General features: G+C 42.0%; 1 protein-coding gene across 1 annotated transcript; it reads right to left on the bottom strand.

Moving 5' to 3' along the window:
• Window positions 1-1,357: 1,357 nt before the first annotated feature.
• On the bottom strand, window positions 1,358-12,493 carry LOC141272511 (keratin, type I cytoskeletal 19-like). Its single transcript, XM_073683315.1, has 8 exons — window positions 11,945-12,493; window positions 10,594-10,676; window positions 7,556-7,712; window positions 7,230-7,391; window positions 7,014-7,139; window positions 6,703-6,923; window positions 5,565-5,590; window positions 1,358-1,607 (listed from the first exon to the last, which is right to left on the bottom strand). Exons 1-8 carry the CDS (start codon window positions 12,404-12,406, stop codon window positions 1,588-1,590), a joined length of 1,257 nt encoding a protein of 418 aa, XP_073539416.1. The 5' UTR covers window positions 12,407-12,493; the 3' UTR covers window positions 1,358-1,587.
• Between the last annotated feature and the right edge of the window lie 953 nt (window positions 12,494-13,446).

Below are 13,446 nucleotides of genomic sequence, written 5' to 3'. Positions count from 1 at the left end.
TTACTAGGTTTCAAGTATATTAACCTTTTGGATTGACTGACAGCACAGTAGTTGTTCAATGATAAAATGAATCATAAAAATACAAACTGTCTAATTGTGCCCACAGTATATGTGTCTCTTAAACTTTATCTCTAGTTCATATGATCCATTCTTGTCTTAACTACTGCAATGCACTATTAGTTGGTCTTCCTCTCACTAAATTCTCCTTGTCCCAAGTCTATCCTGAATGCAACAGACTTGATCCTATTTATGTCCAGCTGATACAATGGTGCCTCGACCCTGTGCCAGTTATTGTACTGGTTGCTTATTAATACAACATAAACGTATCAATCTCATCCACAAATATCTCCATATTGATTCAACATCCTATATCTCCTCTGTCATCTTCCTTGTCTATCTACCTGTTATCTCTGTTATGCTAGTGATCTAAGATTAGCATCCTGCATAATCTGAATCTCCCGCCTCCAAAACCTTTCTCATGCTGCACCAGGCCTCTGGAATGCACTACCCCAGACAATCTGGTTAATTCCCAGTGCCCATAATTTTAAGTGTGCCCTACAAACACATCTTTTTAGGCAGCGCTATCATATCCTCTCACTAATCTAACTGTTCTCAGGTGTTCCTTTCTATATTTTCTTCAGAATCTGATGCTTTCTATCATTTGTTTCCCATACGCTTTAGCTCTTTGTTACTGGATACGTACACATAATCTTATTTATTATAAAGATTGTTGGACCATACAATACAAGTACTTTTTATCCTTGTGTCTCCACTATTTCCTTATAGATTGACAGCTTGTAAGCAGACCCTCATTCCTCTTTATTGAATTAATGAACTATGTTTTACTATGGACGATGTTGGAGCTATATAAATAATAATAGTTACTATTATTATTATCAGTGTTATTATTAGCAGCATGTTGGCTCAGTGGTTAGCACAGTGCAGCACTCGGGTTCTGGGTTCAAATCCCACCAAGGACAACTTCTGCAAGGTGTCTGTATGTTCTCCTTGTGTTTGTGTGGGTTTCTTCTGCGTTCTCAGGTTTCTTCCCACACTTCAAAGACATACTGATAGGGAATCTAGGGTAGTGATAATAATGTCTATTAAGTGCAGTGAAATATGATGGTGCTAAATAAGCAAAGCATCATAAATAATAATATATGGGAACACTGCTTTATACTTCAAGAACTCCAACACTCCCAGAACCTACATTCTGTAGAAAGTCAAGTTGGGTCTGAAAAGCTCTTCAACAGTCAATCCAGAGACATCCATCTACAGTATGAGTTCTGAAATCCAGGAGGTGATACCATATGCACGGCCTACCAAAAAAGTAATTACTTAAAATACACAAGGACACTTATTTTATGCTTGACCCAAAAGTTGTAATTTATTAAGCAGCTGCAGCAAGCAGATTATAAAAGCAAGCATCCAATTCATTCACTTCTTCCAGGTTTTAACCATCTGCAAACATCTGGAGATCCAGAAACCCGATTCAGGCTTCCTAGCCGCCGTGTAAGCCATTGTCAGAGCGGAAAAAAGGAGGGTCTTCCTACGATGCAGCTACTTAAGGTCTACCAAAGACTTTATTTACTTCCTGTCAATTTTAACTAGAAGAAAAGAAAGAAAAATTAGTGACAGGCTATGCAACAGTCAATTATAGCATGCGGTGGTAGCAGTCACCTGGGGCCCTGGTACCTGAGAGGTCCTCTCAAAGTCCTCTCTGCCACATTAGAAGACACAAGAATTATAAATGACCCATAATGAGCGGCGAACCCAGGAGCCACATGTGAACCCCTGCTAGCCTTGGTCCAGCCCTGAATATTATTTTATGCTAGTTGGCATGTACTGTTATTTTTATATATGTTGGCAGCTACTCTTTGAGCAATGTTTTTTGTACTACAACTGAGAAGGTCACTAGGAAGTGTCAAAACATTTCCTCCGATTATTCTCTATTTCTCACAGAAGTTTGCTTTTGTTAAAAAAATTAGTCATTAAAGATCTATGTTTTTCTTGGCTGAGCTTTTAGTACATGTGTGATAAGGCACAACTGAAGTCCATAGCATCTGTGAATACACTCTTTGCAAGCACATTAACCAAGTTTTATATCTAATGGGATTTTCTCGGATAAGAAAAAAAGCTGGTTCTGGTATTGCAGCTAATTCTCAGCCAATTAATCTGAGACAGCCCTATTCAGTTTATTGGTCATTTGTCATGAGTCAACTCCACTCCTCCACACTTAAAGGGGTTGTCCACTACTAGGACAGTCCCCTCTCACCTCCCATGCTGACATTGTTCCAGCGGTGTCAGTCCTAACTCTCGCAGGGCCTAACTTGAGATTATGTCACGTGAGCCCTGAGCTGAATCAGCGCTGGCGTCACTGTCCCCTCTTTCGGACGTATAAGTAATGAACAGGAAGAGAGATCTGCGTCTGGCCATTCACTTTCTCTTGATTATTTATACGTCCAAAGGCGAGGACAGTGATGCCAGCACTGATTGAGCGCAGGGCTCACATTACGTAACAACCTCACATGGGTCCCGGGAACGCGAGTGCTGACACCGATGGAATGGAGCCGGCATGGGAGGCGGGTATAGGTGTTTTTATTTTAACGAAGGGCAAACATTCAAAGTGAGAAGGGGTTGTCCTAGTAATGGACAACCCCTTTAAGAGGTCTCAGCGAAAATTTTACTCCATAATTCCACTTAGTAATGTATATAATGGTGTGTAAGTGTATTAAAATACTTACCAATTGCCATGTCCCCAATGTCCAGTACCAATCTGGTCCTCTTCAGGACATGTGAACACTCTACAGCTAAGTCCGCTCACATAGTATCTACTGTTTGAAGTGATATCTCAGTATAATGTCTATGACACTCAAAATGAGGTTTCATTGACTTACACAGAAAAAGCAATTTCCACTTCACACAAGCTCATATGTGATGTGACTAGTCTAATTTCAGGTCACTTTGGCCAGAAGAGGACCAGAGCTGTGCTGGAAACCAGGGGAGGCTGACGTCGGTAAGTATTTTATTATACTTACACACCATTACATATATAATTAGGAGGGATTACAAAATAAACATTCTTTTGAGACTTCTTTAAAGGGAATCGGTCAGATGATAGTTTCTGCACATGAAAAGGGTTGTTTGAAAGACAGGCTCATTATTGCAAATATTTATGTTTTACCCTGAAAGGCTGCAGTGTTTCAAGAAAACATACCATAAACAGGGATGAGGTGGGTAGGATGACTAGCCATGAACGTGTGTCCTCTCTGGCTTCACTGTTCCCAACTCTGCATGATTGACAGGTTTCTCCCTATTTTTTTATAGAGCAGGACAATGTGACTAGGGTGACCAGTCATGGAGGTACGTCCTCGCTGGCTTATCCCTGCACTGTGTGTAGGGATAGACTTGCCGGTTTGGCTGAGAGGGTAGAGAAGAAGCCTGCTGAATCGTACTACTGTGACTAGTCATCCTCATCACCTTGTCCGTGGCTCCTATTTAAAAATGAGTGTTCTCTGAAACATACATCTAATATATATAATTGTCTTATCCCGTCTGTCCTTCTGTCCAGGAAATCCCACGTCACTGATTGGTCCGGCCACGGCCAATCAGCGACACGGCATTTCAGAAAAAGATGGCGGCTGTTAGCGGCTCATCTGCCGCACGGAGGTCAGCAGCGATGCAGCCGGGAGATGCAGCCGGCTGCTCGCAGCATAAGTCCCCCGACCGGAGGCGCCGCTGACCTCCATGCGGCTACCGTCGGGAGATCAGCGGCTACGGCCGCTTATCTCCCGAAGACAAGTGTGACGCCCCTCCCCTCTCCTCCCCTCCCCCCGCTTGCTTAGGGACCCGGTGCCATACTTACCCCTTCCCGTGCCTCCGCAGCAGCTCCCGTGTCTCAGGTCAGAGAGCGCTGTGATGTCTTTACACTGCGCTCTCTCCTGAGCGGTCACAGCGCAGAGCGGGAAGATGCCGGCTACGCTGGAGTCCGGAGCAGATGCTGGGAAGTGAGGTGAGTATTGGATTTTTTTTTTTTATTGTATGGGGGCATATTGCATTAAATGGTGGGGTGGGGGGGTGTGACATTGTAGAGGGGCCATTATAAGCAGGGGGGGGGTGACATCCTGCATGGGGCACTATGGGGGGATGTGACATCCTGCATGGGGTATTATATAGGGGGGATGTGACTTCCTGCATGGGCCATTATAAGGGAGGGGGGGATGTGACATTCTGCATGGGGCATTATAAGGGAGGGGGGATGTGACATCCTGCATGGGGCACTATGGGGGGGATGTGACTTCCTCCATGGGGCATTATATAGGGGGGATGTGACTTCCTGCATGGGGCATTATAAGGGAGGGGGGGATGTGACTTCCTCCATGGGGCATTATAAGGGAGGGGGCGGATGTGACATCCTGCATGGGGCATTATAACGGAGGGGGGATGTGACATCCTGCATGGAGCATTATATGGTGGGGGGAAGTGACATCCTGCATGGGGCATTATAAGGGAGGAGGGATGTGACATCCTGCATGGGGCACTATGCTCAGGATGTGACTTCCTCCATGGGGCATTATATAGGGGGGATGTCACTTCCTGCATGGGGTATTATATAGGGGAGGTGTGACTTCCTGCATGGGGCATTATAAGGTAATATAGGGGGGATGTGACTTCCTGCTTGGGGCATTATAAGGGAGGGGGGGATTGAACATCCTGCATGGGGCATTATAAGGGAGGGGGGATGTGACATCCTGCATGGGGCATTATATAGAGGAGGGGGATGTGACATCCTGCATGGGGCATTATAAAGGAGGGGGGATGTGACATCCTGCATGGGGCATTATCCTGCATGGGGCATTATATGGGGAGGATGTGACATGCTTCATGGGGCATTATAAGGGAGGGGGGGATGTGACATCCTGCATGAGGCGTTATAAGGGAGGGGGGGTTGTGACATCCTGCATGGGGCATTATATGGGGGGTGGGAGTGACATCCTGCATGGGGCATTATAACGGAGGGGGGGATGTGACATCCTGCATGGGGCATTATATGGGGGGGGGGAAGTTACATCCTGCATGGGGCATTATAAGGCAGGTGGATGCTCCCCGGTCCTCACTAACACGGTTCGCTGATTGGTCGCAGCCGCCGGCCGTGACCAATCAGCGATATCGGAGCCAAATTTAAACACCGCTCTGCTGATTGCTCGCGGCCGCCCACCGCGATCAATCTGCGATTGTGGCGCAAAATTTAAACACGGTCTCCGGCCAATTGGCGGCAGATTTAAAATAAGTACACCACCGTCGGGTGACATATTCTAGAATACCCGATGCGTTAGAATCGGGCCACCATTTAGTAGTAAATATTGCCTTTGTTAAAAGGGTTCTACAGAATTTAGAAACATGGCTGTATTCATACAGAAACAACACCACTCCTGTCCATGGGCTTTGACTTGTACTGCAGCTCATCAACATTCATGTGAAGGGGGCTGAGCTGCAATGTCACGCACAATCCATGGACAGGCATGTGGCTGTTTTTGACATAAATTACATTTATGCATACTTACTGTCTTTGGTTGTGCCCACGATCAGCCTGTAAAAGATAATGGCAGACATGATTAAGGTTGCATAAAAAATGACTAATTTACTATTCAGCACAAGACCCGCATACACATTATAATCCTGTAGTTCTCACGGAAGATCGGCGACTGTCAGAAGTGTCTCACAGTGGATTACTCCACTGTCCCCGCTAAAATCACATATATTTCAACCAAGTGAACATGTGTACATGGAGTCAGGAGGATTAGCAGGCAGCTATTCAATGTGTATAGCCTCTTTTAGCTCTTAATAATCCGACTTTTAATTAAAATACCCTAAAATGACCTTAAATGTTGAGGCTCTTCCACAGGCGTCCCAAGTGATGATTCTGAAGGTGGAATGGGGTATGGTTTTGAATTTCTCATGAATGTAGATTCAAATGTCAAAGGTATAATTTAGTCCTTCTTAAAGTGTAGGTCCATTTTTTTTTTTACTTCTGAGTGAGATATTTCAAAAGATGTTTTTGTTAGGAGTCATTAAGCTTGGATCACTAGAATGAAGAGGCCGATAGATCTTAGATCCTCCAAACACAATGAAAGGTCTTTTTATTATGTCAAGATCTCAGACCCAAAAGCCAAAGGGGCTGTGAGAGCACCACTTGACCTTTCAGTCTAGCAATCAGTGGGGTCCCCATCCTAGATATGTCAAAGACATGTGGAAAATGTCCTAAGCTGAATCTTAATTGTATTATCTCTGTAATTGTATTCAGCCATGCAAAGAATTCTTTATTATGTGTAATTGCTAGGTACATGTAAATCTCCCTATACACATTAGGTAGCTGTCGGCTGAACGATCGTTTGGCGAAAACTTCGCTCCCAACCCCCAGTACATAGGAATTCTCAACTGTCCAGTGTTCTGTATAGGACAGCTGTTGTCAAATTCCTCTGGCTGCTGCTTATCTCCAAACAAAAGGATTGACAGCAGAAATTCAGCAAGTTGTGTCCTTTGTTTCTTCAAAGGGCAGAGTCAAGAGGCCTCAATACACATTAGATAGTCAGCTGATCCCACCTATATTGGTGGGGTTGGTTGACTTTAGTCCAATATGTATGGAAGGTCTTAAGAAATATACTGCTCCCGATGTACTATACGGATAAAAGCATTACTTACTGTGCGTCATGTCCTTCCAGGAGCTGACGATAGGTGGCAATTTCCTTTTCTAGGCGTGTTTTGATGTCCATAAGCAATTTGTACTCATGGTTTTGGCGTTCCATGTCTGCCCGGAGGTCACCAAGTTGTGCTTCCATATTGCTAATTAACGCCTGAATTTGTGATAACTGTGCACCATATCGTGCTTCCGTTTCTGCGAGGGTACCTTCGAGGGATGCTTTCTATTTGGGAAAAATATTAAATGATGAAGGAACTGCCTCATCTACTCTTAACTTTACAAAACTTTGGCTAAGCATTCAGTCAATACTAACCATACTGAGCTGAGACTGGAGTTCTATCTCAAGGCCTTGGAGTGTACGTCTTAGGTCAGTGATTTCTGTCTTGCTGGTCTGGATCTGTTCTGTATGTACTGCAACTTCCTTGTTCAGTTCCTCAGACTAGACCATGAAAAAGTAAAACATTAAGTTTGAATGTGGTTCCAAGAAAAATTACAACAGAGCAAGATAATAGGGAACATCTGAATTTACCTTTGTAAAGAACCAGGCTTCGGCATCCTTGCGGTTCTTCTCAGCCATAATTTCATATTGGTCTCTCATATCAGCCAAAATCTTGGTAAGGTCTACACCTGGTGCTGAATCCACTTCTACACTGACTTGTCCACCAACTTGTCCACGCATGGCATTCATTTCCTAGAGGAGACAGTAAAATTTCACATAAAACATATCCTCAGACTCTCACACCATTCTTATCAGAATAGACTTACACCTCTTAGAATATATTGTCTTATTTCCGTTATGGTTACATCCCTTATTTACGGCCATATGTAACATTATTCAGTGTGAGAAAAACTTACCTCTTCGTGGTTCTTCTTCAAGTAAGCCAGTTCTTCTTTCAGGTTCTCAATCTGGAGCTCCAGATCAGTTCTGGCCAAGGTCAGCTCATCCAACACTCTACGAAGTCCATTGATATCAACCTCCACACTCTGGCGAAGAGCAAGTTCATTTTCAAACCTAAAGAAAACAAGTACATTCTGATTAATTATCTCAGCTTATATTATCAGTGTTAAGATTTATATATTTGTATAGGGTCAAATATGATAGAACCTTAAATATTAACCTGAATTTTGTATTTTGCATTGTGGTTACTGCTTACCAGTTTTACATTGAAGAAAGGTATTTTGACTTAGCTGCTAACCTTAGATCAGGGCTATTAAGTCTTTTTCTACTGGGTCCTCACCATTCAGCACATTGATGTTGGGAACCAGCACCGCTAGTCAAAAACTAGCTCCAAATTAAAAATTGTGTTCAGTTTGCTCATTTTATCCCAAAAGGAGTCAAACTGCTAAAACAAAAATTGCTGTAGCTAAAGAAAGGATTGTGCATTATGAATTAAAACCTTCTCCTCAGCTAAGCCTCACCGAAAACTAGGGGACCTTTCACCAGTGTGGCCTGCTTCACAGTTTAAGGCTCGGTTCATTAGGACTATCATTTTGTATGCCAGTCTTAAGGAGGGGCATAAAGGAATAAGATGCGATGTGCCTCCATACTCCACATGTTAGAAACGAGGCCACTATTAATGAATTTGTCAGGTGGGAGTAGCCATGCCCATTTTGGCGAACTGCCTGAAGCTTTTGTGGAAACGCCAAAAGTTGCAACATTTTTGCACAACTCCGCATTGCACAAAAACTTTGCGACTTTTCAAAGTGTGTTATGCCAATTTTTTGGTATAAAGACTTTGGTCAATGGGGGCCTAAGTGTTACATTTCTTGGCAGCACCACCATAGGAGAAATAAACACCATTCCCATTTACCATGGTCGTCAATAAATAAGATGCTTATTGTAGCTTCTTATTTAAAGATAAATATCACAAATCCCCATTATTAACTCCAAATTCCCCGATAGGTTGCTGTTACATGGCATCTTTAAACATGAGAACTCTTTTTTTAAGCCACACATGTTAGATATCTGCCAGCCCAATGACCATCTTCAGTAGCCCATATTGATCACCAACTAACGTTCATGTGAGGCTTTGCCAATGAACCTGATTTCTTGTTATCCTATCATTTCTTATTCCTTGTTCAAGGAAAACATAAGTGATAACATTGGGGAGTATTCTAAATCTTCACTTGGCAAGAGTGTTCGAAATCTTCTTGGGGTAAAAATGAAAGAATCCGATTATAAAACTGTGACGAAATATTTTTTTTAGATGAATATTCTATTGGCCCTTTTTGTTTTATAGCTAGGTGTGACCACTACAGGAGTGAGTTAATCCGTCAGTTTAGTGGGATATCAGCCAAGGTCCTTGACAAACACAATAGGTGCTAGTTGGGTAGTCAGCCAGAACACACAGTAATGTGTGCAGAAGCAGTACAGGCTGTGTCATCCTACACTACTGGAGGACCCAGGTAGAGCTGGGACGTGTACCAGCATGGTCGTGTTGACAGTAGGATATTATTCTGTACACAATGATTTTTCACATATTCATAAAGAAATGCATACGACAGGGTTTATTCATCCCGTAGCTTTTCAACAGGAGACGTGGGTGTTTAGGTTCTCCTTATGTGAAGGTTATGTATGTTATGCAACTGTTGTGTCCTGTTGCTATGGGACTGATTATTCATTAACTTTCTTTAGTCTGTATTATCTCAGAGTGGACAATGGAAATATAAAATCTATATTTCAGAGCAGATGTTTAAAGTTTCACAGTAACTGTGCCACACCCTACACTCTAGTGTTCATGAGAGGTCCTGAGCGTCCCATAGTTCTGGCCCACATTAATGTATGTCAATCAATTACTTAGAAAGGACTACAGAGTCACAGCTAGGCTTTCCTTCACCTTGTGCAAAGATTCAGTTTGCTGCCTAGCCTTGACACAGCGCCACTCTTGCCCATAGGCTATGCCCAGTATTACAGCACATTCTACTAAATGCTCTAACAGTGGGCATATAATATTTCATACTGTGAAATCAACTACCAGAAACCTTTCTAGATCCAGCTAGACCATAGATTAGCCATGAGAAACCTTTCTAGATCTAGCTAAAACATCATAATCACGTAACTCCATGGCATCGGGTTGTAGCAATAAAACATACCATTTGCTAGATATCTGGCCTGTCCTAATATGGAATATTTAGGAAAATCGTTATTTCCAAAAATACACCAACATGTGATGTTAATTTAAAAAAAAAATAACTGCATTTGTTTTTATAATGTTTGACTTGTTTTAGACATCACTTTCATAATCCCCAAAGAGACAAAGACATTCATGTAATAGCAGCTTATAAATAACCGAGGCCTTAAATGGGCATATTATCCAGTGCTATTAACTGTTGCCAATTCTTCTTCATCTGCTCGAATGTAGACAAGAGTTTCTCAATGTCCCTTACCCTAAGACAAGTACTTGAGCAAAGTACCACCAGTGTAACAAGCAGGGTACATGTGCCACAGGCAGCAGATCTGCCCTGGTCCATAACAGACAGAGTTCATCACAAATTCTCCTAATTATAATGGAAGGTATAATAATTATATGTAGAAGAAAGGGGAGCCCAATTGGAATGTAGCTCAATTTTTGGTTCTTACCACCACACCACCGTTCTTGGGTCAAAAAGAACCAGAGCTGACTTATGGCACACCTGTCTCTTATAGCATGGTTAGTAGGCATGACCCTTGAACCATTAACCTCCTGCCTAATTTACTTACACTGTGCTAGTTGTGTAGAGGGGAACTTCTTTATTGGTCACATCGCCAACTGAAAAGGTGCATGGGACCAGTCAAAGCTGGGTATCCTAACAATTATGTCCATAAGCCTTAAAGTGGGAACTAATCTAAGGGTCATGGCCCCAATATAGCTCTATAGAATATAATACCTTGCCATAAAATTTGTTACACTCACTTGGTTCTGAAATCATCTGCTGCCAACCGGGCATTGTCCACCTGAAGGACAATCTTGGAGTTGTCAATCGTAGCCGCAAGAATCTGAAAGGCAACAGAGGTTAAATTTTTTACAATCCTAATGTTAGAAAACATCCATTAATGTTCACTCTTACTGACAGCAAACCTCACCTCACCCTTCTTTAGTGTAATTTACCAGCAAAGCTACACTTGTGACATGACAGTAAGATAATGAGCTACATAGTAATCGCCATGCTCTGAGGCTATGCCACACCCAAAGGATAGAGGACGAAGATAAAAGTAACTGCACCTGCACTCCAAGTACCTGTTTTTTCCTGGATCTTTTGATCCCTGAATTTCTAAAATAGTATTAACTAAACAGAAAATATCTACTAAGGTATTACAATCTAATTCTACCATTGAAGAACATGCTCAAATCTAAAGATACCATTAAATATAAAGGCAAAATAGCAAAAGTAATGAGAAGAGAAACTCTCTTAGAGAATTTTGAGATACTACAGCTGGTTCCTTGATAATGATCATCCTCTATTAGTGATTGATTTTTTTGGGGGGAATAGTGTAATTCTTTTTTTCCCCAGTGGGGGCAGTGTAGACAAATTGCACACTTGCTACTATATCCCCACAATGATTAAATGTGATCACTGGGGTTCTCTGTTTATAATGGTTCCTTTGTTATACTTAGGTGACCTTTCTACCAAAAAATAATTGCAGAAAATGAACAAGTAAATTCCAGGAGACTATAAACCAAGGTTATACGCTACATACATTACTTCATTTAACCTTTTTGTACCTGTTATTTTCATAACAACTAGATACAGACAATAAAAAAAAAATCTTCATATCTATATTATAATTATACATAATTAATAGTAATTATAATAGACGACTCATTACCTAGAATACATTAATATGATAGCAGCTTAAGGAGATTATTATACATGTAACTGATGCTATTTCCATGTAGTAAACCGGTCAGGCCAGTTTCTATCCTTCTCCTAACCTTGCTGAGGTTTTGCTTTACACTACAGGAATTATATAAAGAATGTTTTTGTCCACCTGCTACATGCCAACCTGTGGTTTTCCGACTGTTGTGAAACTACGACTCCCACCATGCCCTGACTATCTCAAAAATATAGTATATGGAATTGTCAGGTATAGAAGCTTATATTGGGCAATAAGTTATAGTATAATATAAAAGTTATAGATTGTACAGCTGGAGTCACCAGAAGAAAACGAGAAGGTTGCCTTCGTGTAATAGGAATTGGATTAATATCCTCCAGCACAAATGAGATCTGTAACATATGTTATGGTTGGCATCAATGCCAGCTTACCTTGTCTCTCAGGTCCTCAATGATCTTGAAGTAGTGACTGTAGTCACGGGTTGGGCTGGGTCCTTGTTTTTCATACCACTCCCGGATCTTCAACTCTAGGTCTGCATTGGCGGTCTCCAGAGAACGCACCTTGTCCAGGTAAGAGGCCAGGCGGTCATTTAGGTTCTGCATGGTCTCCTTCTCATTGCCAGACAAAAGGGCATCCCCTGAGGCGCTGACACTGAAGCCACCGCCATAGCCACCGCCATAGCCACCACCAGATCCAAAGCTACTGCTATAACCACTGCCACCACCTACACCACCACCAAATCCAGAGGAGACAAAGCGGGCAGATGACACAGAGACACCCTGACCCCCATACCCACCGTGAACACTTGGGGCTTTGAAGGAGGAGACCCTCCCGGCTCCACCACCAAGACCACTTCTGTAAGAAGTAGAAGTCTGGCGAATGCTGTAGGACATTGTTCTAGTGTTTGTGGCTGGTGCAGACGTAGAGATGCAGATCACAGGAGTGTAACTGTTCTCACACCCACAGCCTCCTTTTATTCCCTCACAAGCTGGGTGGTGCCACAAAGCCCTTTGGAATTTTACCGGTTCCTTCTTCACATGCCCAGTAACAACAGAAATTTCTCATTGGTCTGCTGGAGTCATCCCTTTTCTTTAACTGCCCTCAAAAATTACTTTTGATACTAAGCAAACAGGCAGCAGCTCTCTACCAAAAGTTTAGACAAAAGAGTTGATTCAGACTCAGGTGGGGATGGAAGAAGGGAGGGGGGAGCAGATACCAGAGGATCTGGGGAAATATCTCAGTCATCATGTATGCTGAAGATAATTCATTTTCCACTTTAACCCATTTATGACCAGATTAGTCTAAAGTGTGCAGTTTGCAGGATTCAGTTTGCACAGCAAGTTATAATAAATTACCGTAAACTATGTGATCACATTATCTACAGCAGCAGCACTGGAAGCAAGTAAAAATCTAGAAAATAGTGAGGAACTGATGTGCAAACTATATTAGAAAAGTGCAGAATTTTCCATTGTGTGTAAGTTTTACACTGACAGGCTCATTACTAAGTTATTGCGAGGCAAATTTGCGATCAGTAAATGGATCACGCATATTCAAGTCCAAAGTGAGACTACAAAAAAAAGTTTAAAAAATATTAAAAAAGAAAAATAAACATTTTCCTTTATAAAGATTGTTTTTTTATAAAATGCAACAAAAAGGAACACAAAATTGGCATTGTTATGTCTGTAATCACCGGAGCTATAATCTGATCATGGTATATAGCCTATACAACGTAAAGTATAAAACAAAAAAAAAATGCAGAATTGCTGTTTTTTGTTCAGTTAATCTCACAAGTAATGAAGTAAAAGGCGATCAAAAAGTCAAGAAAATTGGACAGCACACAGATGACGTGCGAGAGATGTTCGATTTTTTCACAGGCCCGTTAAGATCAAAATCAGACATGTCACCGTGTTTTGGTGTGGATCACTCTGCTTAC

This window comes from Phyllobates terribilis, unplaced genomic scaffold, assembly GCF_046119375.1.
Source record: "Phyllobates terribilis strain yellow unplaced genomic scaffold, ASM4611937v1 Scaffold_5__5_contigs__length_657084704, whole genome shotgun sequence".
Classification (NCBI taxonomy): domain Eukaryota; kingdom Metazoa; phylum Chordata; class Amphibia; order Anura; family Dendrobatidae; genus Phyllobates; species Phyllobates terribilis.
The sequence above is the reverse complement of the archived record's forward strand: the minus strand, read 5'-3'. Positions and strand labels throughout refer to the sequence as shown.